The following is a 27,955-nucleotide window of genomic DNA, read 5'->3' as shown; positions in this document are numbered from 1 at the left end:
TTTTAGCTGAATTTGTAGGAAGAGAGTAGAATGATGTCTTTTCAGCATTAGGTTCCATATCCCTCCAAATATGCCTAGGGATGGCAGCCAGCCCCTGCAATTCAAATTTAAAAAAAATTAAAATTTCACTTTATAATATTCAGAAAGTGGCACATGATAGAGGGGTGAAATATTTGGTGGTTAAAGCTAAGCAATAACAGTGGTTCTATCCAGTGCACATTATGACAGAAGTGAGACATAGTTGCTACCTTGGTGTAAACCCATTAGTCACTGGCTAGTTAACATTTAAGACAGGCCTTGGCCAGATAATTTGCAGAGTTCAAAAATGAATGCATGCATTCAGAAATTAACTATTCTGAGTCTCTTCTCTTCTTCCTCAGTGAGTGGCTCCTTGTTCAGCAGTCGGCTGTGCAATTTGTGGTGCTTGCCGATACCAAGTTTGGGCAGCCCACGGTTCAACCCCTCTAGCAGAGCACATGCCTTGCAGAGTTTCTGACTGGAAATATAACCACAGCGGGTACAGGTTCCCTGTGTGGGCATCTTCACATCCTCCTTTATAGACAGGTTCTCGCCTGAGTGAATCACATCCATAATGGCACTGGCCCGGATAGACTCCAGATCTTTCAGGAAAGCACGGGCATAGCCCCGGTATGCGTTAGGGGAATACACACATTCTGTAGAGAAGTAATCCAGTTTCTTGAAGTAAGCATACAGCACAATCTCTTTCTCATAAGCGTATTTGAGCGGTTTGCAGCGAGGAATGGCCCCCTCGCTGCCTGTGGTGACTGAGGTGCAGCGGCGGAGTCGAGCAATGTCTCCACGCAGGAAATTCATCAGGACAGTCTCAGCAATATCATCGGCATTGTGACCTGGCAGAAGGGGTAAATGAGAATGCCATTAACCTTTAGCCCTACAGATACAATCACTTATTTCAGGCCGGACACTATGCAGCAGCATGACAGGAGCCGACATCACTAGTTGGGCTCTAAATCGAGGCCATCCAGGCAACTCAACAACTGTCACTGCACTTTAAAAAAGATTTTTGAGAAGTTTTGAAAATGTGTTATACAAATGCAATCATTAATTTGGGTAGAATCATGTCACAAGTGAGCCAAGTTCAGCTGACCAAGTACTGTGCACCCACAGTGCTTTCCCAAAGTTGCACACACCCATCCTTGCCCAGCCCCCTAGCTCCAGTGAATTAATTTCAAGATCAACATCCTTATTTTCAAGTCCATCCATGGTCTTATTCTTTTTTCCCAGTCCCTCATCCCAGTCCAAATGCCTCCATTCCTCGGAGTCCAAATTACTGCTGGTCTCTTAGCCTCTCCACACCACCCTCAGAGGCTGAACTTTCAGCCATTCCAGAAACAGTTTCCACTGGCAGGAGGATCAGTAACCAGAGGACACAGATTTTTAAAAATTGACAAAAAAGCCAGGAGGGAGTTGAGAAGAAATCGTTTTATGATCTGGAATGTATTGCCAGAAAGGATGGCAGAAGCAAATTGAATAGTAACTTTCAAAAGGGAATTGGATAAATACTTGAAAAGGAAAGACTTTCAGGGCTATGGGAAAAGAGCAGCAGAGTGGGTCTAATTAAATAGTTCTTTTAAAGAGACAGCACAGGTCAAATGGGATCCTTCTGCGCTGTATTATTCTATAATAATGGGTCTAGGAGATATGCTTGTTCTAGAGATTGTCTTGACACAAACAACTTTGCTTTAGTATTTATCTTTCTGCCAATGTATTCTCAAACCTTTGTTCTCATAGGCATTTGTTCTCTTCCCCCCCACTTCCTCCCAAATTTCTTCATTTCTTGGCCACCTCCTTCTGTTGTCAAAGGGTCAGACATTTCTGCTGCCATATAAAGGCAATTTGTTGTATGGATTATTTTTTCTTTTCACTTGTGCCTCAAAACTGCAATCTATATATTACCACATCATCTCCCAATACTGTCACTTCGAAACAATTTATACCAACGATGCTCAATTTGATCAATCCTGATCTTCCAGGTCACACATCTCATTTGTCAGACTTCTTGCATTAATGCAAGCACAGCGCCAACGTTTCTTTTTTTAAAAACAATTCCCATTTATTCTGTTAACTTATTTTGCATTATCTCTCAGTATTGAAATTAACACTCGGTCAACTGAGCATTCACAGCTCTCTGGGATAGAGAATTCCAAAGATTCACAACCCTTTGTGTGAAGAAATTTCTCCTCAACTCAGTTCTAAATGGTTGACCGCTTATCCTGAGACTATGCTCCCTAGTTCTAGACTCTCCAGCCAGGGAAACAGCCTCTCAGTATCTACCCGGTCAAGCCCTCTCAGAAACTTATGTTTCAGTGGGATCACCTCTCATTCTCCTAAACTACAGACAGTATAAGCCCATTCTACCCAATTTGTCCTCAGATGACAACCCTCTCATCCCAAGAATCAATCTAGTGAACCTTCGTTACACCCCCTCTAATGCAAGTATATACTTTCCTTAGGTACAGAGACCAAAACTGTATGCAGTACTCCAGGTGTAGTCTCACCAAAGTGCTGTACAACTGCAGCAAGACGTCCTCACTGTTGTACTCCAACCACTCTTGCAATAAAGGCCCAGATACCATATGTCTTCCTAATTGCTTGCTGTGTTAACTTTGTGTTTTGTGTACAAGGACACCCAAATCCCTCTGAACACCAACCTAATAGTTTCTAATTATTTAAAAATTATTCTGTTTTTCTGTTCTTCCTACCAAAGTGAATAACCTCATATTTCACTCGATCTGTCAACCTTTTTGCCCACTTACTTAGAGTCATAGAGTTATACAGCACAGAAACAGGCCCTTTGGCCCATCGTGTCTGTGCTGGCCATCAAGCACCTAACTATTAGGGGCAGCACAGTGGCGCAGTGGTTAGCATCGCAGCCTCACAGTTCCAGCGACCCGGGTTCGGTTCTGGGTACTGCCTGTGTGGAGTTTGCAATTTCTCCCTGTGACCGCTTGGGTTTCCGCTGGGTGCTTCAATTTCCTCCCACAGCCAAAGACTTCAGGTTGATAGGTAAATTGGCCATTGGAAATTGCCCCTAGTGTAGGCAAGTGGTAGGAGAATGGTGAAGATGTGGTAGGGAATATGGGGATTAATGTAGGATTAGTATAAATGGGTGGTTGTTGGTTGGCAAAGACTCGGTGGGCTGAAGGGCCTGTTTCAGTGATGAATCTCTCTATGACTCTTTTCTAATCCCATTTTCTAGCACGGCCCATAACCTTGTAGGCTGTGGCGTTTCAAGTGCTCACCTAAATACTTCTTAAATGTTGTGAGGGTTCCTACCTCTACCACCTCTTCAGATAGTTCCAGATTCCAACCACCCTCTGGGCGAAAACATCTTTCCTCAAATCCCCTCGAAACAGCCTGCCCCTTAACTTAAAATCTATGCCCCCTGGTTATTGACCCCTCTGCTAAGGGAAAAGGTTTCTTCCTATCTAACCTATCAATGCCCCTCATAAATTTTATATACCTCAATCATATCTCCCCTCAGTCTTCTCAACTCTAAGGAAAACAACCCAAGCCTTTTCAGTCTCTCTTTGTAGCTGAAATGCTCCAGCCCAGGCAACATCCTGGTGAATCTCCTCTGCACCCTCTCCAGTGCAATCACATCCTCCCTGTAGTGTGGTGTCCAGAACTGTACACAGTATTCCAGCTGTGGCCTAACCAGAGTTTTATGCAGCTCCATCATAACCTCCCTGCTTTTATATTCTATGCCTCGGCTAATAAAGGTAAGTATCCCATATGCCTTCCTAACCACCTTATCTACTTGTGCTGCTGCCTTCAGTGATCTATGGACAAGTACACCAAGGTCCTCTGACCCTAGGGTCCTACCATCCATTGCATATTCCCTTGCCTTGTTAGTCCTCCCAAAATGCATCACCTCACACTTCTCAGGATTAAATTCCATTTGCCACAGCTCTACCCATCTTACCAGCCCATCTATATCGTCCTGTAATCTAAGGCTTTCTTCCTCACTATTTACAACACCACCAATTTTCATGTCATCTGCGAACTTACTGATCATACCTCCTATATGCACGTCTAAATCATTAACGTACACTACAAACAGCAAGGGTCCCAGTACCAATCCCTGCGGTACACCACTGGTCACAGGCTTCCACTCGCAAAAGCATTGACCATTACCCTCTGCCTCCTGCCACTAAGCCAATTTTGGATCCAAATTGCCCTGGATCCCATGGGCTCTTGTCTTCTTAACCAATCTCCCATGCGGGACCTTATCAAAGCCTTACTGAAGTCCATTTTCCATAACTACCTTAAATCTTACAAAGTTATGATCACTATCCCCGAAATGTTCCCCCACTGACACTTCTACCACTTGTCTGACTTCATTCCCTAGGATTAGGGCCAGTACTGCCCCTTCTCTTGTAGGACTTTCTACGTACTGGCTCAAAAAGCTCTCCTGTATGCATTTTAAGAATTCTGCCCCCTTTAAGCCTTTTGCACTAAGACTATCCCAGTTAATATTGGGGAAGTTGAAATCCCCTACTATTATTACCCTATTATTTTTACTCCGCTTGGAGATTTGCTTACATATCTGCTCCTCTATCTCTCCCTGACTACTTGGAGGCCTGTAGTACACTCCCAGCCAAGTGATTGCTCCTTTTTTGTTTTTAAGTTCTACCCATATGGTCTCATTTGAGGAACCTTCTAAGATATCATCCCTCCTTACTGCAGTGATTGACTCCTTGATCAACAGTACAATGCCACCTCCTCTTTTACACCCTCCCTTGTCACGCCTGAAGATTCTATACCCTGGAATATTGAGCTGCCAGTCCTGCCCCTCCCTCAACCATGTCTCTGTGATAGCAGTAATATCATAATGCCATGTGCTAATCAATGCCCTCAATTCATCTGCCTTACTAGTAAGACTCCCTGATTAAAATAGATGCAATCCAGCCTTGCATTTTTCACTTGTGCCTTAAGAGGTCTATATTTGTTCTGCCTTCCAGACTGACTCAGTCTCTCTTCTATATTTGACTATGCATCACCCCCAACTATAACTCCACTCTGTATCCCATCCCCCTGTCAAATTAGTTTAAACCACCCCCCCAACAGCACTAGCAAACCTCCCAGCAAGGATGTTGGTCTCGTTCCGGTTCAGGTGCAACCTGTCCAACTTGTACAGGTCCCACCTTTGCCAGAAACAGACCCAGTGATTCAGGAAACAAAAGCCCTCCCTCTTGCACCACCTCCTCAGTCACGCATTCATCTGCTCTATCCTCCTATATACCACAATCTCTGACCGTTCACCCTCTCCCGTCAGAATGTCCTGCAGCCGCTCCGAGACATCCTTGACCCTAGCACCAGGGAGGCAACATACCATCCTGGAGTCTCGATTGCGGCCACAGAAACCCGTCTGTTCCCCTTACAATTGAATCTCCTATCAGTATGGCTCTCCCACTCAACTCATCTACATCCCTTTGCAGACCGTGTCCTTCTCAGAGCTTACTTTTCCACCTAGCCAACTGTCAGCAAACTTGGATACATTACACTAGGTCCATTCATCCAAGGCATTAATGTAGATTGTAAATAGCTGAGGGCCCAACACTGATCCTTGCAGCACCCCACTAGTAACAGGCTGCCAACCTGAAAATGACCTGTTTATTCCTACTCTCTTGTTCTCTGTTCATCTGATCCTCCATCCATGCGAACATATTACCCCCAATACCATAAGCCCTTCTCTTGTGCAATAACCTTTTGTGTAGCATCTTATTGAATGCCTTCGGAAAATCCAAATATACGACATCCACTGGTCCCCCTTTTTCTAACCAGCTAGTTATATTCTCAAAAAACTCAATAGATGTGAAACACTAGTTTACCCTCATAAAACCATGTTGACTCTGCCGAATCATATAATGATTTTTTTTTTTAAAGTGAGCTGTTATCACTTCCCGAAATAAAAGATTCCAGCATTTTCCCAACAACTGATGTCAGGTTAACTGGCTAGTAGTTTCCTGTTTTCTCACTCCCTGCTTTCTTGATTAGCAATGTTACATTTGCTACCTTCCAATCCATTGCGACTATTCCAGAATCTGGGGAATTTTGGAAGATCACAATGACTTTGGGAACTTTTTATGTTGAAGATGTGACATAAATGTAGTCTCTTGTTGTCAAAAACAGTGGGCCAATGAATGGTACAATATAGGACAATATGGATGTATACTAGTGATTCTCCAAAAGCCAGTTTCCCCCATTATCATAGGAAACCAGGAATGAAAGGTTTGAGGGGTGAGAGGGAAGGGGCAAAAAAGTTAAATGGGGGGCTGGGGTTATATCAAGCCACTTTACACAGCTAGTACAACATGATACTGGCAGAAACTTGGGAACTGATCATCTTACAAATAATGGTGTCAAACCAAGAGTAAAAAGTTACAATGGCTTAAAAAAAAAGAGGAAAAAATAGTTTTAGTAAGACATGGAGTGTGAACCATCCTGAAATATTGCAACTTCCAAAACATAAAGAGCTTTTGTTCAAAACCTCATTGTGATGGAGATAAGATGGGCTGTCAGGGAGCAACATTCAATCCTTTACTGGAACTGGACTGGTCCCAGTGGATATTTGGAAGTTACTGTGCCATGCATATAAGCTGGAGTGGCCCAGATGAATGAGAAGCCGCTGCTGCGTTACCTGTGCAGACCTTGTCTACCTTCAGCATCATGGCTCCGCGGTCAAGAGCTTGCCGTCTGAAGACCCCACAGAACGTGCAGTTATTCTTCAAACCAACTTTCTTCACAATCTGGTCCATTGTCCAACCATACAGCTCTTCATAGGAAACAATCTTGAGAGGCAGATCGTACTGCTGCTGGTTTCTCTTTACTGTCTCTAAGGAGTCATCACGATAACCACTGATGCCTTCGTCCACGGAGAGCAGCATTAGATTTAACCCGTAATCATAGCGCTCATTTAATACTTTCAGAACGTGAGCCAGAACGGTTGAGTCCTTCCCACCAGAAGCACCGATTCCAACAGTCTCTCCCTTCTGGAAAAGCTTTGCAGATACGATTGTCTGATGAACTTCCTCTTCAAAGGCCCAGAAAAAGCATTCTTTGCAAAGAGAGTGGCCTGTTTTGGGCCGCCTGAGGACTGCCGCCTTCTTACCACAGCTGCTGCAGGGAACTGGCATGTTGGAGCGGATCTGAAAGAACAAACAAAATGAAATGACTGGGCATTTCTGCGGTGCAGCCAACAAAATTTTGATTAGGTGTGAACATTTGTACACATTTACAGTAAAATGGGGCTGGATTACAAAATGCATCCCTCAATCCACATCCTTTGCATTACTAAGAGCATCTCAAAAATTTTTATAGCAGGAATGTCACAAATCAAGACTACGATGCACCATCATTTCTAAAACCTCAGATTAGGGAAAAGCACAACAACAAAGCAATTTATCCATGCCTAGATACTGATCCACAGGACTCAGAGCACAAAGAGGTTTACTCTCCATCATTTCAGAGATTGCATTTGTTTGACTTGATGTTTGAGGACCTTAATTTAATCTTCTACCTCAAAGACCTCAGAAAAAACACTCCATTAGCACTGAACTGTCAGCCTAGATTCTGTGCTCAAGTCAGAGTGGAGCTCGAATCCCACAACTATCTGACACTTCAGTGACAAGTGCCAATGTTCTTTCTCTTTCCATTGTTCTTGTATGGCATGGCAGGAACACACATTTCAACAATGACACATTTACATGGAAGGCTTCAAGATCGAAAGGTGCTCGTGAGGTTTAACAGAATCAGAAAAAAGGGGTAAAGGGAAATTTTTAAAAAAGAAAATAGGTACTGCAGTTATAAAGAAGTTACTAGTGATCCACCCTTGATTTCAAGCAGGCTGCAGGCCTCTCATCCATTAAATTCCCTTTTGTGATTGCAGTAACTTATTTTCTTGTTGGTTCCCCACATCCATTTGTTCAAGTACTTTTGTGTTATTATTCATTCATGGGATGTGGGCATTGCTGGCAAGGCCAGGATTTGTTGCCCATGCCTAATTGCCTTTGAGATGATTTGCTTCTTGAACTGATGCAGTCCACGTGGTGTAGGTACACCAACAATGCTGTAAAGGAGGGAGTTCCAGGATTTTGATCCAGCAACAATGAAGGAAGGGTGATATAACTTCAAGTCAGGATGAGGAGTGGCTTGGAGGGGAACTTGCAGGTAGTGGTGCTGCTATGCATCTGCTGCCCCTGTTCTTCTAGGTGGTAGAGACCGCAGGTTGCAAGGTGATGTCAAAGGAGGTTTGACGAGTTGCTGCAGTGCATCTTGTAGACGGTACACACTGCTGCCACTATGTGCAGTGGTGAAGGGATCGAATGTTTAAAGTGGCGGATGGGGGTGTCAATCAAACAGGCTACTTTGGAAGGTCACTGATGAAGCAACTGAAGCTGGTTGGGCTTAGGACACGACCCTGAGGAACTCATGCAGCAAAGTCCTGGGACTGAGATGATTGCCCTCCAACAATCACAAGCACCTTCCTTTGTGCTAGGTATGACTCTAACCAGTGGAGAGCTCTCCCCCACCGCAATTCCCATTGAACATAGGAACGGAAGAAATAGGAGCAGGAGTAGGCCATACAGCCCATCGAGCCTGCTCCGCCATTCAATATCATTGATCTTGATCTTCAACTCCACTTTCCCGCCCGCTCCCCATATCCCTCGATTCAGAGACCAAAAATCGGTTTACCCCAGCCTTAAATATATTCAACAATGGAGCATCGACAACCCTCTGGGGTACAGAACTCCAAAGATTCACAACCCTTTGAGTGAAGAAATTTCTCACCTCTGTCGTAAATGATTGTCCCCTTATCTAAATTCCCCAGCCAGGAGAAATAACCTCTCAGTGTCTACCCTGTCAAGCCCCTTCAGAATCTTGTATGTTTCAATGAGATCACCACTCATTCTTCTAAACTCCAGAGAATACAGACAACATTTACTCAGCCTGAACAACACTTTCATCCCAAGAACCAATCTAGTGGACTTTTGCTGTACTGCCTCCAATGCAAGTACATCCTTCATTAAACATGGAGGCCAAAATTGCACACCGTATTCCAAGTGTAGTCTCACCAAAGCCCCGTATAATTGTAGCAAGAGGACTTTATTCTTGTACTCCAATCCCATTGCAATAAAGGCCAACATGCCATTTGCTTTCCTAATTGCTTGCTGTACCTGCATGCAAACTTCTTGTGCTCCTTGTACAAGTACACCCAAGTCTCACTGAACATCAATAGTTAAAAGCTTCACGCCTTTTAAAATATTCTTACGACCAAAGTGAAATACCTCATTCTTCCCCACATTAACTTCAATTTTGCTAGGACTCCTGGACGCCACACTCGGTCAAATGCTGCCTTGATGTCAAGGGCAATCACTCTCACCTCTGGAATTTAGGTCTTTTGTTGGTGTTTGGGCCAAGGTTGTAATGAGGCCTGGAGCTGAATGGCCCTAGCAGAACCCAAAGTGAGCATCGGTGAGCAGGTTGTTTCTGAGTAAGCATCGCTTGATAGCACTTGTCAACAGCTTCTTCCATCACTTTGCTAATGATCGACAGTAAACTGATGGGGCCGTAGTTGGCTGGATTGAATTTGTCCAGCTTTTTTTTGCGGAGAGGACATACCTGGATAATATTCCACATCATCAGTGTTGTAGCAGATAATGGAAGAGCTTGGCTAGGGTCAAAGTAGGCAGTGTAGATGGAAGCGTAACACTACAAAGAAATATTGACAGATGAAGTGAAATTGCAAAACTGTGACAAATGGATTTCAATATAGGCTAATGTGTGGTCATCCACTTTGGACCTAAAAAGGATAGAACAGGGTACTTTCTAAATGGTGTAAAGCTAGAAACAGTGAAGGTCCAAAAAGACGTTTGCACTGGAGTGCTGACTTGGGGCTGCATTAGAGTGCTAAAGTGGGAGTTTTGTGACTGAGGGAGTTCAGTGAGGAGGGAGCGAGGAGCTCCTTTAATTTCCTACCTGTCCTCAAAGAGCGTGAGGGGAGCCGAGAGTTTCCAAAGATCACAGCTGACTGCTGAGTAAGTCCTGTTGGGTATTTTTCAAACTGGATCAAATTGTAAGTCTTTGCTTTAGCAAGACTTAGTCGATTTATTTTTTTATTACAATAGTCTTCTAAAGTTTTAAATTTAAAGGGTTTATTATAGCTGGAGGAAAGGAAATTATGACGCGATTAGGCAAGATTTAGGATGTGTAGGATGGGGAAGGAAACTGCAGGGGATGGGCACAAACGAAATGTGGAGCTTATTCAAGGAGCAGCTAATGCGTGTCCTTGATAAGTATGTACCTGTCAGGCAGGGAGGAAGTTGTCGAGCGAGGGAGCCGTGGTTTACTCAAGAAGTTGAAGCGCTTGTCAAGAGGAAGAGGGTGGCTTATGTTAGGATGAGACGTGAAGGCTCAGTTAGGGCGCTTGAGAGTTACAAGCTAGCCAGGAAGGATCTAAAGGGAGGGCTAAGAAGAGCAAGGAGAGGACACGAGAAGTCATTGGCGGATAGGATCAAAGAAAACCCTAAGGCTTTCTATAGGTATATCAGGAATAAACGAATGATAAGAGTTAGAACAGGGCCAATCAAGGATAGTAGTGGGAAGTTGTGTGCGGAATCAGAGGAGATAGGGGAAGCGTTAAATGAATATTTTTCGTCAGTATTTACAGTAGAAAAAGAAAATGTTGCCGAGGAGATTACTGAGATACAGCCTACTAGGCTAGATGGGATTGAGATTCACAAGGAGGAGGTGTTAGCAATTTTGGAAAGAGTGAAAATAGATAAGTCCCCTGGGCCAGATGGGATTTATCCTAGGATTCTCTGGGAAGCCAAGGAGGAGATTGCAGAGCCGTTGTTGTTGATCTTTATGTTGTCATTGTCGACAGGAGTAGTGCCGGAAGACTGGAGGATAGCAAATGTTGTCCCCTTGTTCAAGAAGGGGAGTAGAGACAGCCCTGGTAATTATAGACCTGTGAGCCTTACTTCGGTTGTGGGTAAAATGTTGGAAAAGGTTATAAGAGACAGGATTTATAATCATCTTGAAAAGAATAAGTTCATTTGCGATAGTCAGCACGGTTTTGTGAAAGGTAGGTCGTGCCTCACAAACCTTATTGAGTTTTTCGAGAAGGTGACCAAACAGGTGGATGAGGGTAAAGCCGTGGATGTGGTGTATATGGATTTCAGTAAGGCGTTTGATAAGGTTCCCCACGGTAGGCTATTGCAGAAAATACGGAAGTATGGGGTTGAAGGTGATTTAGAGCTTTGGATCAGAAATTGGCTAGCTGAAAGAAGACAGAGGGTGGTGGTTGATGGCAAATGTTCATCCTGGAGTTCAGTTACTAGTGGTGTACCGCAAGGTTCTGTTTTGGGGCCACTGCTGTTTGTCATTTTTATAAACGACCTGGATGAGGGTGTAGAAGGGTGGGTTAGTAAATTTGCAGATGACACGAAGGTCGGTGGAGTTGTGGATAGTGTCGAAGGGTGTTGTAGGGTACAGAGGGACATAGATAGGCTGCGGAGCTGGGCTGAGAGATGGCAAATGGAGTTTAATGCGGAGAAGTGTGAGGTGATTCACTTTGGAAGGAGTAACAGCAATGCAGAGTACTGGGCTAATGGGAAGATTCTTGGTAGTGTAGATGAGCAGAGAGATCTTGGTATCCAGGTACATAAATCCCTGAAAGTTGCCACCCAGGTTAATAGGGCTGTTAAGAAGGCATATGGTGTGTTAGCCTTTATTAGTAGGGGGATCGAGTTTCGGAGCCACGAGGTCATGATGCAGCTGTACAAAACTCTGGTGAGGCCGCACCTTGAGTATTGCGTGCAGTTCTGGTCACCGCATTATAGGAAGGATGTGGAAGCTTTGGAAAGGGTGCAGAGGAGATTTACTGGGATGTTGCCTGGTATGGAAGGAGGGTCTTACGAGGAAAGGCTGAGGGACTTGGGGTTGTTTTCGTTAGAGAGAAGGAGGAGGAGAGGTGACTTAATAGAGACATACAAGATAATCAGAGGGTTAGATAGGGTGGATAGTGAGAGTCTTTTTCCTCGGATGAGGATGGCAAACACGAGGGGACATAGCTTTAAGTTGAGGGGTGAAAGATATAGGACAGATGTCAGAGGTAGTTTCTTCACGCAGAGAGTAGTAGGGGCGTGGAACGCCCTGCCTGCAACAGTAGTAGACTCGCCAACTTTAAGGGCATTTAAGTGGTCATTGGATAGACATATGGATGTAAATGGAATAGTGTAGGTCAGATGATCGGCGCAACATCGAGGGCCGAAGGGCCTGTACTGCGCTGTAATATTCTAATTCTAGTCATGGCAGGAGAGCTTAAAGCCGTGGTTTGCTCCTCTTGCTGCATGTGGGAAACCGTGAATATTTCCAGTCCCTGAGACTAGCATGTGTGCAGGAAGTGTGTCCAGCTGCAGCTCCTGGAAGCTCAGGTTTCAGAGCTGGAACGGCAGCTGGAAACACTGTGGAGCATCCGCGAGTCTGAGAGCATTGTGGATAACACGTTTAGAGAGGTGGTCACACCGCAGCTGAAGGGACTTGAGGAAGGAAAGGAATGGGTGACCACCAGGCAGTCCAAGAGAAACAGGCAGGTAGTTCAGGAGTCCCCTGGGGTCCCGCCTGCAAATCGGTATTCAATTTTGGAGGCTAATGAGGCTGCTTCCTCCAGGGTGTGTGGACAGCGCCAAGCTTCTGGCACCACGAGCAGCCTGTCTGCACAGGAAGGGGGAAAGAGAGGAAGAGCAATAGTAATAGAGGATTCTATAGTCAGGGGAACAGATAGGCGCTACTGTGGCAGTCAACGTGACTCCAGGATGGTGTGTTGCCTCCCTGGTGCCAGGGTCCGGGATGTCATTGAACGGCTGCAGGGCATCCTGAATGGGAAGGGTGATAAGGCAGAGGTCATGGTACATGTTGGTACCAATGACATAGGTAGAAACAGGGATGAGGTCTTGCATCAAGAATTCAGGGAGTTAGACAGTAGACTAAAAAGCAGGACCTCTCGGGTTGTAGTCTCTGGATTACTCCCAGTGCCACGTGCTAGCGAGTATAGAAGTGGGAGAATAGCACAGATGAATGCATGCTTAAGAGTTGGCGCAGGAGGGAGGGTTTTAGATTCCTGGACCACTGGGACCCTTTTTGGGGAAGGTGGGACCTGTACAAGCGGGACGGTCTACATCTGAACCAGAGGGGGACTAACATCCTTGCTGACGGGTTTGCTAGTGCTGTTGGGAGGAGTTTAAACTAATTTGGCAGGGGGAGGGGACGCAGACTCCTAGCAGAATAGGGACACAGCTAAACACAGGAAAGCAAACAAGTCAGAGGGAATACAGCGGAAGTAAGTTTCAAGGGAGTAAGATCAGGATGGATGGCCTCTACTTTAATGCCAGGAGTATTACAGGTAAAACAGATGAGTTAACGGCAAGGATTGACACGTAGAATTGTGATATAGTAGCCATCACGGAGACATGGTTGAGTGAGGGGCAGGATTGGCAGCTCAATATCCCGGGATATAGAATCTTCAGGCAAGACAGAGGAGGGGGTAAAAGAGGAGGGGGCATTGCAATATTCGTTAAGGAGTCAGTTACTGCAGTAAGGAGAGATGATATCTTGGAGGGGGCATCAAATGAAGCTTTATGGGTAGAGTTTAGGAATAAAAAAGGGACAGCCACATTGCTAGGTGTTTATTATAGACCCCCAGATAGTCAGCGGGAAATTGAGGAACAAATATGTGTGCAATTTGCAGAGGTGTGTAAAAATAATAATAGGGTAATTATATTAAGTGATTTCAACTTTCCCAACATTAATTGGGATAGTCATCGAGTTAAGGGCTTAGATGGAGTGGAGTTCTTAAGATGTATACAGGAGAACCTTTTAGCTCAATATGCAGAGGATCCAACAAGGGAGGGTGCAGTGCTGGACCTAATTCTGGGGAATGAAGCCGGACAGGTGGTTGATGTGTTGGTTGGGGGAGCATTTTGGTGATGGCAACCACAACATGGTACAACTTAAGCTTGTTATGGAGAAAGAAATAGACAAGTTGCAAAAAAAGATTTTGGATTGGGGGAGATCGAATTTTAGTAAAATAAGAAAGGATCTGGACAAGGTAGACTGGAAAAAGTTACTTGTTGGGAAATCTATAGAAGAGCAGTGGGGGGCATTCAAAAAGGAAATGGAGAGGGTACAGGCCCAACATGTTCCTCTAGGGTAATAAGGTAGGAGCAACAAGCCCAGAGAACTATGGATGACCAGAAACATTCAGGGTACGATGAGAAAGAAAAGAGAGGCTTTAATCAAAAACAAGGAGAGCAAATCAACGGAAGCATTAGTGGAGTACAGAAAGTGCAGGATAGAGCTTAAGAAAGCAATTAGGAGAGCAAAGAGGGGATATGAGAAAGCTCTGGCTGGTAAAAATAGGGAAAATCCCAAGATATTCTATAAGTATATCAATGGGAAGAGGATAACCAGGGAAAGAGTAGGACCCATTAGGGACCAAGGGGGAATTCTGTGGGTGGAGCTAGAGGACATTGTTAGGGTGTTGAATGAATACTTCACATCTGTCTTCACCCAAGAGAATGAGGATGTAGATATGGAACTGAGAGAGAGAGACTGTGAGGTTCTTGAGCAAATTGTCATAGGGAGTGACAAGGTATTGGAGGTTTTGGCAGGCTTAAAAGTGGATAAATCTCCAGGTCCAGACGATTTGTGTCCCAGGATGCTGTGGGAGGCGAGGGTGGAGATTGCAGGGGCTCTGACCCAAATTTTTAATTCCTCTCTGGCCACGGGGGAGGTGCCAGAGGACTGGAGAACAGCTAATGTGGTCCCACTATTTAAGAAAGGTTGTAGAGATAAGCCAGGGAACAACAGACCAGTGAGTCTCACGTCAGTGGTAGGGAAACTATTGGAGAAAATTCTGAAGGAGAGAATCTATCTCCATTTGGAAAGTCAAAATTTGATTAGGAATAGTCAGCATAGCTTTGTCAGAGGGAGGTCATGCCTAACAAATTTGATTGAATTTTTTGAGCATGTGACCAGGTGTGTGGATGAGGGTAGTGCAGTTGATGTAGTTTACATGGATTTCAGCAAAGCCTTTGACAAGGTCCAACGTGGGAGACTTATCAAGAAAGCAAATGCACATGGGATACAGGGTAACTTGATAAGGTGGATTCAAAATTGGCTTAGCTAGAGGAGACAGAGAGTGATGACAGACGGCTGTTTTAGTGACTGGAAGCCAGTGTCCAGTGGCATACCACAGGAATCTGTGCTGGGTCCCCTATTGTTTGTCATTTATATAAATGACATAGACGACTATGTGGGGGGGTAGGATCAGTAAGTTCGCGGATGACACAAAGATTGGCCGAGTGGTTAACAGTGAGGTTGAGTGTATTGGGTTACAGGAAGGTATAGACGGGATGGTAAAATGGGCAGAAAATTGGCAGATGGAATTTAACCCTGGAAAATGTGAGGTGACACACTTTGGAAGGAGTAATGTGACACGGAAGTATTCAATGAATGGCCTGCCACTGGGAAGTTCCGAGGAATGAAGGGACCTTGGCGTGTTTGTCCATAGATCTCTAAAGGCAGAAGGGCAAGTTAATAGGGTGGTGAAAAAGGCATATGGGACACTTGCCTTTATCAATCGAGGCATAGATTACAAAAGCAGGGAGCTCATCTTGGAATTGTATAGAACTTTGGTAAGGCCACAGTTGGAGTACTGTGTGCAATTCTGGTCGCCACATTATAGGAAGGATGTGATTGCACTGGAGTGGGTGCAGAGGCGATTCACCAGGATGTTGCCCGGGATGGAATATTTAAGCTATGAAGAGAGGTTGGATAGGCTTGGGTTGTTTTCGCTGGAGCAGAGAAGACTGAAGGGTGACCTGATCGAGGTGTACAAGATTATGAGGGGCATGGACAGGGTGGATAGGGAGCAGCTATTCCCCTGAAGGGTCAGTTACGAGGGGACACAAGTTTAAGGTGAGGGGCAGGAGGTTTAAGGGGGATTTGAGGAAGAACTTTTTTATCCAGAGGGTGGTGACGGTCTGGAATGCACTGCCTGGGAGGATGGGAGAGGCGGGTTGCCTCACATCCTTCAAAAAGTACCTGGATGAGCATTTGGCACGTCATAACATTCAAGGCTATGGGCCAAGTGCTGGCAAATGGGATTAGGTAGACAGGTCAGGTGTCTTTAATGCATCGGTGCAGACTTGATGGGCCGAAGGGCCTCTTCTGCACTGTATTATTCTGTGATTCTGAGAGTTTGGGGTCCATATACATAGATCAAAATGTCGTGAATGGGCACAGAACATAATCAAAATGTCTAACAGAATGTTGGCCTTTATATCCAGAGGACAAGAACACAAGAAGTCATACTTCACCCATACAAATCTGTTTTGACTACACCTGGAGTACTGCGAGCAGTTCTGGGCACCCCACCTTAGAAATGACACGCTGGACTTGGAGGGAGTGCAGAATAGGTTTACTAGTACTCCAAGGTGTAAACTACGAGATTATACAAACTAGAGTTGCATTCCCTGAAATTTAGAAGATTAAGGGGTAATTTGATCAGTCTTCAAGATATTAAGGGGATCAGATAGTTTCTCGCTATCTATCCTATTTCCGCTGGTTGGGGGAGTTTAGGACTAGGGGGCGTAGTCTAATGATTAGTCAGAACTTCCAGGAGAGAAATTTGGAATCACTTCTACACATAAAGGCTGGTAGAAATTTAGAAAACTCTTCCACATATAGATTTTGGTGCTAGACAAATTAAGTTTAAAGCTGAGATTGAAAGATTTTTTCTTAACAAAAGTATTAAGAAATATGGGGCAAAGGAAGGTATATATGGAGTTCGGTCGCAGATCATCCATGATCTCATTAAATGGTGGAAGAGGCTTGAGAGGCTAAATGACGTAAAATGCTCGCTTATCTTTGTAATTATGAACACCGTTTGAAATGTGAATGTGCCTTTTTTTTTTAATTGACCTGCTGTCTTTCCAACATTTTCTGTGATTGCAACAGCTTTAACTATACCAGGAAATAACCTGCCCTGCCTGTGCACCTGTTGGGTTCTGTGAACCTTTTAAAAAAATAACTCCATGTACTGATTGATGGAAACCGAGAAGAGACAATTTTGAGATAGTCAAATTTAGACAGTGGTTTCTGTGCTTCAGCTCCTGGAAGTTCTTATACTCCTTGTACCCAGCCTTCTCAGTGATAATAGGAAAGGTACAGAACAGACAGCAGAGAGCTCAAAGAAAGACTTGCATTTCTAAAGCATCTTTCACAACCTCTGGACACCCCAAGCACTTTACAGCCAGTGATACTTTTGAAGTGGAGTCACTGTTGTATTGTCGGAAATTTGCCAACAGCAAGGACTCTCAGACAACAATATGTTGATCAGATAATCTGTCTCTTGTGATGTTGGTTGAAGGATAAATATTGCCAGGACAGCAGGAAGAGCTCCCTGGCTCTTCTTCAAAATGGTGCAATGGAATCTGTTACACTCACCTGAGGAGGCAGACAAGGCCTCAATTTAACATCTCATCCAAAAGACGGCACCTCAAAGTGCAGCACTCCCTCAGTACTTCACTGGAGTGTCAGCCTAGATTTAGATGCTTTAGTCTCTGGAGCGAGACTTGTATCCACAATCTTCAGAGGCTTAGCAGGAATGTCAAAACCAGTGTGGACGGTGGAGCCCAAGAAATTACAGACAAGCATATAGGAGAAGTATTTGGTGGCTAGCATTAAGTCAGTTTAAGTATTTTGTTTGTTGGTTAGTTTTTTATTTAGTGGTTAATGTTTTAGCGTTAGTGAGTGTTAAACTAAACAAAGAATTTTAAGTAATATAGGTACAGGACATCTGGGGCCCATCACATGCACATCCTGTGCCATGTGGGAACCAAAAGTGTGTGTCCTGGGAAATCACATACATAGGAAATGCCGCCAACTACTCAAACATGAAGTTTCTGAGCTCGAGAGACAGCTAATGTCATTACAGTGCATAAGGGAAGCCGAGAGTTTTGTAAATGGCATGTTTCATAAAGCAGTCACCCTGCAGCTACAGGGAGTTCAGGAGTAGAGGGAGTGGGTGACCACCATGCAGACTAGAAGAAACAGGCAGAAAGTGCAGGAATCCCATAGGAGCGTTACATACTCAAACTGTGAGCAGTTTGTGAACAGGCACTCAGCCTGTGAGGTGATAACACCTCAGGGGAGTACAGCCAGAAGCAAATCCGCAGCACCATAAGAGACTGCGGCACAGAAAGGCACAAGAAAGTGTAGAAGTTCAGTTGTTGTAAGGGACTGGATAATCAGATAATAGATGAGCATTTTTGCAACTGCAATTATGAGTCCTGAATGATGTGTTGCCTTCCTGGTGGTGTGCAGCACATCCTGAAAGGGGACCACCCAGAGCTATGGCCCATATTGGAACAAATGACATGGGTATGAAAGGGTTGAGGTTCTACAAGCATTGTTTCAGAGGCTAGGGAAAAGAAGATTAAAATACAGGACTTCAAAGGTGGTAATCTCTGGATTGTTCCCAGTGCCAAGTGCTAGTAAGTACAGAAACAGGAAGATAGTACAGGTGAATGTCTGGCTGAAGAGGTGGTTCAGAGGGAGGGCTTCAGATTCCTGGGCAGGAGGGACCTTCACAAGGCAGACGGGTTGCACCTGAACAGGACTGAGGCAAATGTCCATGTAGGGACATTAACAAATCCTTTGGTGGAGGCTTTAAACTAATTTGGTGGGGGAAGAGTCACCAGGATTCAACAGCAAAAAGAAAAAAGGTGCACAGAAAACTAGGAGGGAGAAACAGAATAACTAGAGCAGAAAGAGCAGGAATTAGATGCAAGACAAAAGCAAAGTTACATAAAACATACTGTTGGAATGCATGTGTTGAGCTACAGGTGTAGGCTGCCCCATGGGTTTACAATATAGTGACTGTAACAGAGACCTGGCTTAAACATGGGCAGGAATGGGAACTAAACATTTCTGCCTACAATATATTCAGGAAGGATAGGGAAGAGAAAGAGACTGGAGGAGTGGAAGAGGGTGGTAGTATTAATCAAGCCGAATGGCAAGAACTTTGTGATAGTAATGATGCTGAAACTTCAGCGTTTGCAGTCATTACTCCTCTGAAACCAAGTTGTGGAGATTGCACATGCAATGTTACACATGGAAATACAGAAGTTACTGTCAGTGATTTTACGCTTCACCATGGGGTGCGCTGAAGTCCCCCAAGACTGCAATCTATTAGAAATTGTTGGACAGATGAGAACTTGCTGCTTTATGCTATTAGCCTCACTGTAAAAACCCTTGAAAATGTCACACCTTGCTGAATGAGATACAACTTTTTAAAAAGGGTATACTAAGTTCATGATTACTGCTAAAAAGCCTCACTGGCTCAGAAAAACTAATTTTATATTTGTGGAATGCCAAATTTCTCCATGATAAAAATTCCACAATTAAAAAAAAATGTATGGTACTTCAGCTTCTTAGTCCCACTTATTTCACTCCTTAAAATTTAATTAAAAGTGAAGGATAATCAGTGCATTTTACTTCCTGGTTTGAAGCCTGAGAATACTTCAATGTGATCGGCTGTTGACCATTTGATGACATCACACTTGGAGTTTCCCTTAACTTGGCACCAATTTCAAAGCAACGTCGGGAAAGAGGAAATCCATGCCACAGAGATCACTGGATTTTTACGGGCTGCTTTCTTTGAGTGAGTGGTGAGCACCGGCGCTTCCCTGCTGACTGCAAAATCCAGGCAATTATTACCGTTCTATAGACGGACAATATACTACAGGGTTCAAAGATTGAATCTATTTGGTTAGAGTTAGAATTAAGGAACAAAAAAGGAGCTGTTACATTGCCAAGTGTTTACTTTAGACCCTAAATAATTAGGCGATATAGAGGAAAAACAACAGGCAAATATATAAGAAATGTAAACATAATAGAGCTGTAATAGTCAGAGCTTTCAATCACCCCAGCATGACTGAGAAACAAAAAGAGTAAAGGGCAAGGAAGGTGAAGAATTCCTAAAATGTGAACATTAAAGGGAACATTCTTAAATCAGTATGTTTCTAGCCAAATGAAGGAAGCAGCACTGGATCCAGTTCTGGGAAATGAATTGGGGCAAATGAAGCATGTTTCAGTGGGAGACCATCCAGGTAAGAGTGAACATGACATAATTATGTTTAAAGTAGTTATGCAAAGGGTCAAAGAATAATCAAAGATAAAAGAAGCCAATTTCGGTGATTTGAGGAAGGATCGAGCACAGCTGGACTGGAAACAAAGATTGGTCAGGAACACAGTAAATGAAAAATGGCAGGCTTGCAAGGTGGAGATAGTTCAGTATAAACCTAGTATATTCATAGGGCATCCAGAGCTAGAGCTCCCTGGATGACAAGGGTAATAGAGGTTAAAATATAGCCAAAAAAAGGAGGTTTACAACAAATTTCAGGTAAAGAATACAACTAAAAACCAGGTAGAATACAGAGAGTGCAGGGAAAATTTAAAAAGGATAAGAAGGACAAAAGTACAAAAGATTGGTGGGCAACATAAAAGGGAACCCAAAAATATTTTATAAACATAAAAAATAAAAAGATAGTTAAAGGAATGGTGGGGTCAATTCGGGACAAAACAGGAAATAATCTTGTGGAGGCGGAGGAAATGACTGAGGTACTGAATGAGTACTTTCCATTTGTCTTCACAAAAGAGGATGAAGTTAATATTGTAGTAGAGGAAGGCGGAAGTAAAGATATTGGATAGGATAAAAATAGCTAGAAAGATGCTAAGTAAGTTGGCATCATTCAAAGTTTACAAGTCATACAATTTAGATGGATTGCATCCTAGGTTATTTAGGGAAGCATTGATAGAGATAGCAGAAGCGCTGACCACAATCTTTCAATACTCCTTGGATATGGGAGTGGTAACAGAAGACTGGATGGTTGCAAATGTTACGCCCTTGTTCAAAAAAAAAGGGGGAAACCTGGTAATGGCAGACCAATCAGTTTAATGCCAGTGCTGGGAAAATTACTACAGATCATTGTCAAGGACAAAATTCTCACTTGGAGAAGCATGGGTTAATGAGACAACAAACAGGGATTTGTTGAAGGCAAATCAGATCTAACTAATCTGTGAGCTCTTTGATGAAGTAACAGAAGGTTGAAGGATGTGGAGTAGATTTTGTATATATGGACTTTCAAAAGCCCGACATAACAGACTTATTTGGAAAATAGAAACACATGGTATTAATGGGACAGTAATAACTTGGCGACATAATTAGCTAAGGGATAGGAGGCAGAGTGTCGTGGTCAATGGATGTTTTTCTGGAGAGAAGTATGCAGTAGGGTCCCTCAGGGATCAGTGTTAGAACCACTGTTTTTCCTTTTACATATAACTGACCTGGACTTGGGCAGAGGAGTACAATTTTGAAATTTGCAATGATACAAAATTTGACAACATAGTAAATAGTGAACATATTAGCAGACTTCAGGAGGACACTGGCGAAATGGGCAGACACCTGGAAAATGCAATTTAATGTGGATAAGTGTGAAGTGATGCACTTTGGGGGAAACTTGGAGAGATTATCTATACAGTATTATTTTGAAGGAACTGCAGGTGAATATTCAGAAATCTTTGAAGATGACAGACTAAATTGTTAAGGTGGTTAAGAGCATGGAATACTTTGCTTTGTTAATAGGAGCATGGAGTACAAAAACTAGGAAGTCATACTAAACCTTTACAAATCTCTAGTTAGGCCTCAGCTGAAGTACTGTATTGCGTAAAATCCTGGGCACTACACTTTAGCAAGGGCGTCAGGGCTCTGCTGAAGGTGCAGAGAAAAAAAAACTTGCTTTTATATAGAGCCTTTCATGACCACCGGACGTTGCAAAGTACTTTACAGCCAATGAAGTACTTTTGAAGTGTAGTCACTGTTGTAATGTAGGAAACATGGCACAGCAAACTCCCACAAGCAGTAATGTGATAACGTACAGATAATCTTTATTTTTGAGATATTGATTGAGGGATAAATATTGGCCAGGATACTGGGGGTTTTAATTGAACAAGTAGGGAGCAATTGTTTCCTCTGGCAACTGGGTCAGAAACCAGAGGTCATAGACTTAAAATAATTGGTAAAAAAAAGAACTAGAGAGGTTCCTTCACAGAGGGCTGGTGAGGCCTGTAATGTGCTATCAAAAGGTAACTGGACATGCACTTAAAGAGTACTAGCTTGCAGGGTTATGAGGAAAAAGCAGGGGTGGATTAAATTGGACAGTTCTCTTATAGAGCCAGCAAAGACATAATGGGCTGAGTGACTTCCTTCTGTCCTGTAAGATTCCATGATTCGAATACAAACGGTACAGAACAGACAGAGAGAAAAGGGACATGGAAAATACTGTAATCCAGAATGACATTAAGATGAAAAAAGATTGGGCTAATACTTCCCGCTATAAAAAGGTAAATATTCCCATATGCCAAAATTGTAAGTATTTTTATTTAAACCTTTGTAACTAATTTAGTTACAAGCATAGTGGTTTGTTTATCCTGCAAACTTGGTGTCACTACAAAGTTCCAGTATAACTCTGAAGCTGACCTAATTCCAGAGTTAAGCAACGACCATCTGCCCCTCACATACAAATATGAACTGCTCATGTTTGACACTAGAGTAGATTTTCAACTTCACTGCTTTTGCAGTAATCTGGTAGGGAGGGTCACACATTCTCATGAGCATCCATCTGATTTTCCTTAACTTCAAAATGAATGGAATGAAAATCAGGCAGGTTCTATGAAAGGTAGTTAATCCACTCCACTAGGTTTCTACCCAGGATGTGAAGATGAAACTCCAACCTTACATGCAATTAAATCTTCATCACATAGCTTTATGTTAGGAGCGCATGTTGCCTCCTCCGAAAGATAGCACCTCCAACAGTCAAAACAACTTGCATTTATAAAGCACCAATAAAGCAGTACAGTGCCCCAAATTGCTTCACAGGAGCATTATCAAACAGTACTTCTCTAAAATGACAGCCTACTTAACGTGCCAAGTCTGTAATGAGGCATAAAACCACACTTTTCTGATTCTGGGACAGTGCTACCAATGGGACCAAACTCACACTAAGATTTAGGAGTCTTAGTAGAATTAAATAATCAACACATCTAACCAGTGTACAGCACAGTGGCTCTCAATAAAGCTTGCAGTGTGAGCTTCAGGATTACTAGTCCAGTAACTGCAAAGAACAACAAAGAACAATGCAGCACAGGAACAAGCCATTCGACCCTCCAAGCCTGCGCCGATCTTGATGCCTGCCTAAACTAACACCTTCTGCACTTCCGGGACCCATATCCCTCTAATCCCTTCCTATTCACGTATTTGTCAAGATGCCTCTGAAACGTCACTTTCGTATCTGCTTCCACCACCTCCCCCGGCAGCAAGTTCCAGGCACTCACCACCTTCTGTGTAAAAAACTTGCCTCACACATCCCCTCTAAACATTGCCCCTCGCACCTTAAACCTATGTCCCCTAGTAACTGACTCTTCCACCCTGGGAAAAAGCTTCTGACTCTGCACTCTGTCCATGCCGCTCATAACTTTGTAAACCTCTATCATGTCGCCCCTCCACCTCCGTCATTCCAGTGAAAACAATCCGAGTTTATTCAACCTCTCCTCATAGCTAATGCCCTCCAGACCAAGCAACATCCTGGTAAACCTCCTCTGTACCCTCTCCAAAGCCTCCACGTCCTTCTGGTAGTGTGGCAACCAGAATTGCACGCAATATTCTAAGTGTGGCCTAACTAAGGTTCTGTACAGCTGCAACATGACTTGCCAATTTTTATACTCTATGCCCCGACCGCTGAAGGCAAGCATGCCGTATGCCTTCTTGACTACCTTATCCACTTGCGTTGCCACTTTCAGTGACCTGTGGACCTGTACGCCCAGATCTCTCTGCCTGTCAATACTCCTAAGGGTTCTGCCATTTACTGTATACTTCCCACCTGCATTAGACCTTCCAAAATACATTACCTCGCATTTGTCCGGATTAAACTCCATCTGCCATTTCTCCGCCCAGGTCTCCAACCGATCTATATCCTGCTGTATCCTCTGACAATCCTCATCATTATCCGCAACTCCACCAACCTTTGTGTCGTCCGCAAACTTACTAATCAGACCAGCTACATTTTCCTCCAAATCATTTATATATACTACAAACAGCAAATGTCCCAGCAGTGATCCCTGCAGAACACCACTAGTCACATCCCTCCATTCAGAAAAACACCCATCCACTGATACCCTCTGTCTTCTATGAACGAGCCAGTTCTGTATCCATCTTGCCAGCTCACCTCTGATCCAGTGTGACTTTACCTTTTGTACCAGTCTGCCATGCGGGACCTTGTCAAAGGCTTTACTAAAGTCCATATAGATAACATCCACTGCCCTTCCTTCATCAATCATTGTCGTCACTTCCTCAAAAAACTCAATCAAATTAGTAAGACTCATATATGCACTCATATACCAATTTTTTTATCCTCCATAAAATGTTTTCTCTCAATTGTGACCAGTTAGCACATCAGTGGTAAGATAGATACTAGAATCTTTGCTAACAGATCAGATAACAAAATATCTAGAGATGGAGAATTTAGTAAAAAAAAAAGTCAGCCTGGATTTCAAAAGATCATATTTAATAAACATTATTAATTCTTTGAAGAAATGAAGAATAGACAAGGGCAATGCAATGGCTGTAATGGCACAGATTCTGCAATCAGTGGTGAAGCAAGAGCACTTGCTGCTGACCTCGAAGAAAGCCTTGCTGAGAGATCTAGTGATCTCTGTGGCTAGAACTTTAACTCTATCGACAAGCAAGTGATTGAAGCATTGTTTAATAGGGATTTCCAGCATTGAGTGCAGTTATGTCATCAAGCTGTCCAAGAAGTCAACCATAGTCATCCAGGCAATGAAAGGTCCTAATAAAGAAATCACTTTAAAAAGAAAAAGAGCAAAATAAAGGCCGGGGTGAAGGAAGAAGCGGAAATACCATGAAAAAACCCCCCAAAAATTCTAGTAATTAAGCATAATGGAGACATTTAACAACATTTCACACATTTTTAAGAGCCAGATAAGTTGTTCAGTCGGAGTTATCACTCAGATTACAGCTAAAAGCCCAGTTATACCTCATTGAACAAGACATATCTTTTTATTGGGTTTCTAACAGTGATACGAGAACAGAAAAGCGGGCATACTTGCTAGATCAACTGATTTTGCTCATTGTCGGCTTGGAGGATGGAGGGGTGTCCACAGTGCAGCAGTGAATGATAGATTGCATCTTTCGGATTTCCAAGTTAATTTGCACTTGCGCTAAATCCTGAAGTGGTCAGATTTAGTAAGGCTGACAGTTTGCCGTCAAAAACCCCACAAACCCCTCAGATACTGAAGCAGTCAGTGTAGAAATGCAGCAAGACCTGGACAATATCCAGGCTTGGGCTGATAAGTGGCAAGTAACATTCACGCCACACAAGTGCCAGGCAATGGCCATCTCCAACAAGAGAGAATCTAACCATCTCCCCTTGACATTCAATGGCAATACAATTGCTGAATCCCCCATTATCAACATCCTGGGGGTTACCATTGACCAGAAACTAAACTGGAGTAGCCATATAAATACCATGGCTACAAGAGCAGGTTAGAGGCTAAGAATCCTGCGGTGGGTAACTCACCTTCTGACACCCCAAAGCCTGTCCACCATCTACAAGGAACAAGTCAGGAGCATGATGAAATACTCTCCACTTGCCTGGATGGGTGCAGCTCCAACAACACTCAGGAAGCTTGACATCATTCAGGACAAAGCAGCCCAATTGATTGGGACCCCATCCACTAGTATTCACTCCCTCCACCACAGACGCACAGTGGTAGCAGTGTGTACCATCTACAAGATGTACAGCAGCAATGCTCCTTAGACAGCACTTTCCAAACCCGCGACCTCTACCAACTAGAAGGACAAGGGCAACACATGCATGGGAACACCACCACCTGCAAGTTCCCCTCCCTGACTTGGAACTAGATCGCCGTTCCTTCTCTGTCGCTGGGTGAAAATCCTGGAACTCCCTTCCTAACAGCACTATGGGTGTACCTACCTCACATGGACTGCAGCGGTTCAAGGCAGCAACTCACCACCACCTTCTCAAGGGTAATTAGGGATGGGCAATAAATGCTGACCTAGCCAGCGATGCCCACATCCCATGAATGAATAAAAAAAAAAATTCCAAGCCAATATACATGGAATTTCAGAAGTCCTTTAATAAGGTATCAAATAAGAGATTCAAAGGAAATGTCAGGACATGGTAACAGAATTTATTGAAAGATGGTTACTAAACAAAAAGTTAAGGCAGTATAGTGGACTGACAAAAAGTGGGAATTGGCATCTCACAGGGATCTGTGCCAGGAAGGGATTGGAGGAATATAGGGACAAAGTGAGAAGAGGCAATTAATTACATTGGAGGAGGCTCGCGTGAAGATGAAATACTAACAAAGACCAGTTTATACATATGCAATTACTATTTCCAGTACAATCATAGGAACTTCCAGCACAGGTGGTCATTTGGCCTGTTGTGCCTGTGCTGGCTCTACGAAACAGCAGTTGTACTTAGTCCCACATCCCACTTTTTGTTCATAGCCCTTTAAATTCCTCATCTTTAAATATCATCCAACTCCCTTCAAAAATTATTTATGGAATGAGCTTCGATCACCTTTTCAGGCACAGCATTCCAGATGCCAGAAATCCTTGAGGGAAAAGATTTCTGCTCCACTCTAGATCTTTTGCTAATGATTTTAAGTTTAAGATCTCTAACTACTAATCCACTCACCAGAGGGAATAATTTTTCTCCATCTACGCTATCAAAACTTCTATCTTGAAAACATCTATTCATTCACCTAACCTGCTCTGTTCCAAAGAGTACAGTCCTAACTTTTCCAACATATCCTCATAACTGAAACTCATGTAAGTGGTTAGGATCTGGAACACACTGCCTGAAAGTGTGGTGGAGGCAGATTCAATTGTGGCTTTCAAAAGGGAATTGGATATTTACCTGAAGGGAAAAAAAATTGCAGAGCAACATAGCAGGGGAAACAGGACGAACTAAGTTGGTCTTGTAGAGAGCTGGCATGAACATGAGGGACCAAATGGCCTCCTTCTGTACTCTAACCATTGTATGGTTCAATCCCTAGTTGGTAAACCAACTCTGCGCCCTTTCTAAGGCCTTTTACATTTTCCCTGAAGTGTGGTGCCTACAATTATTCACAATACTCCAGTTGAAGCCTAACCAGTGATTTATAAAGTGTTAGCATGAACTCTCATCTGGGATGAAAGGCCTGCTCCCACGCAGCAAATTCAATGTAATATCGGCATAAAAGACTAAAACTATGACGTGGAGACAAGGCCTTCAATATATACGGCAACAGACGGCAGTTTAAAGAGTTATCAGGCAGCAGAGGCCAAACACCCTCAGCGCCTCCATATCCATTTCTCACACTCACACACACTGCCCTGTCTGTATAACCAGGCCGGCGTCGCCACTGAGCCCATCGCCAGACAGGCTCTGTCGCTTCTTGCGGGTGCAGGCCCGCCATGCGCGATTCCCAGGACCCGACCCTAAGAGAACCTGGGCTTGCACAGCCTGTCCATCAGCCATTTCAGTCTGATTTGCCAGTTACCAACTCCTGACCCGCGCCATACCTCAAGTACCCTGCACCGTCACCGACTCCAGAACCAAGAGAGCAGCTCCGCCTCCGGCGGCTCAGCCTTCCGATTGGGCAATGCGACGATACGTGCATCTTATAGGTCAAGTGATCTCAGCGACCTGACCAGTCACAGTGCCCCATAGCCACCCGCGCCAGCTGGTGTTGCAGTGCA

The 27,955-nt window shown here is 43.7% G+C and overlaps 1 protein-coding gene across 7 annotated transcripts; it reads right to left on the bottom strand.

The window, feature by feature from the left end:
* Positions 1-27,835, bottom strand: ctu1 (cytosolic thiouridylase subunit 1 homolog (S. pombe)). Of its 7 annotated transcripts, none has more exons than XM_068055312.1 (3): positions 27,779-27,835; positions 6,683-7,190; positions 1-869 (listed from the first exon to the last, which is right to left on the bottom strand). In XM_068055312.1, the coding sequence occupies exons 2-3, from the start codon at positions 7,176-7,178 to the stop codon at positions 340-342; spliced, it is 1,026 nt and encodes a 341-aa protein (XP_067911413.1). In that variant the 5' UTR covers positions 7,179-7,190; positions 27,779-27,835; the 3' UTR covers positions 1-339. The 7 variants fall into 7 exon arrangements, with proteins under 7 accessions (XP_067911413.1, XP_067911411.1, XP_067911410.1 ...); XM_068055310.1 differs by lacking the exon at positions 27,779-27,835 and adding an exon at positions 27,580-27,752; XM_068055309.1 differs by lacking the exon at positions 27,779-27,835 and adding an exon at positions 27,132-27,563.
* Positions 27,836-27,955: the final 120 nt, after the last annotated feature.

Source organism: Heterodontus francisci, chromosome 23 (assembly GCF_036365525.1).
Source record: "Heterodontus francisci isolate sHetFra1 chromosome 23, sHetFra1.hap1, whole genome shotgun sequence".
NCBI lineage: Eukaryota > Metazoa > Chordata > Chondrichthyes > Heterodontiformes > Heterodontidae > Heterodontus > Heterodontus francisci.
The sequence above is the reverse complement of the archived record's forward strand: the minus strand, read 5'-3'. Positions and strand labels throughout refer to the sequence as shown.

What these genes read in the sequence shown, in the direction of transcription:
- ctu1 (XM_068055309.1), bottom strand. Translation starts at nt 27,251, where the DNA reads ATGGTTAGAGTACAGAAGGAGGCCATTTGGTCCCTCATGTTCATGCCA. An exon ending in GCAATTTTTTTTCCCTTCAG is followed by an intron (nt 7,191 to 27,131) that starts GTAAATATCCAA and finishes TTGTTCTTTCAG; the next exon opens with ATCCGCTCCAACATGCCAGT. An exon ending in GGTAGACAAGGTCTGCACAG is followed by an intron (nt 870 to 6,682) that starts GTAACGCAGCAG and finishes CCCTTCTGCCAG; the next exon opens with GTCACAATGCCGATGATATT.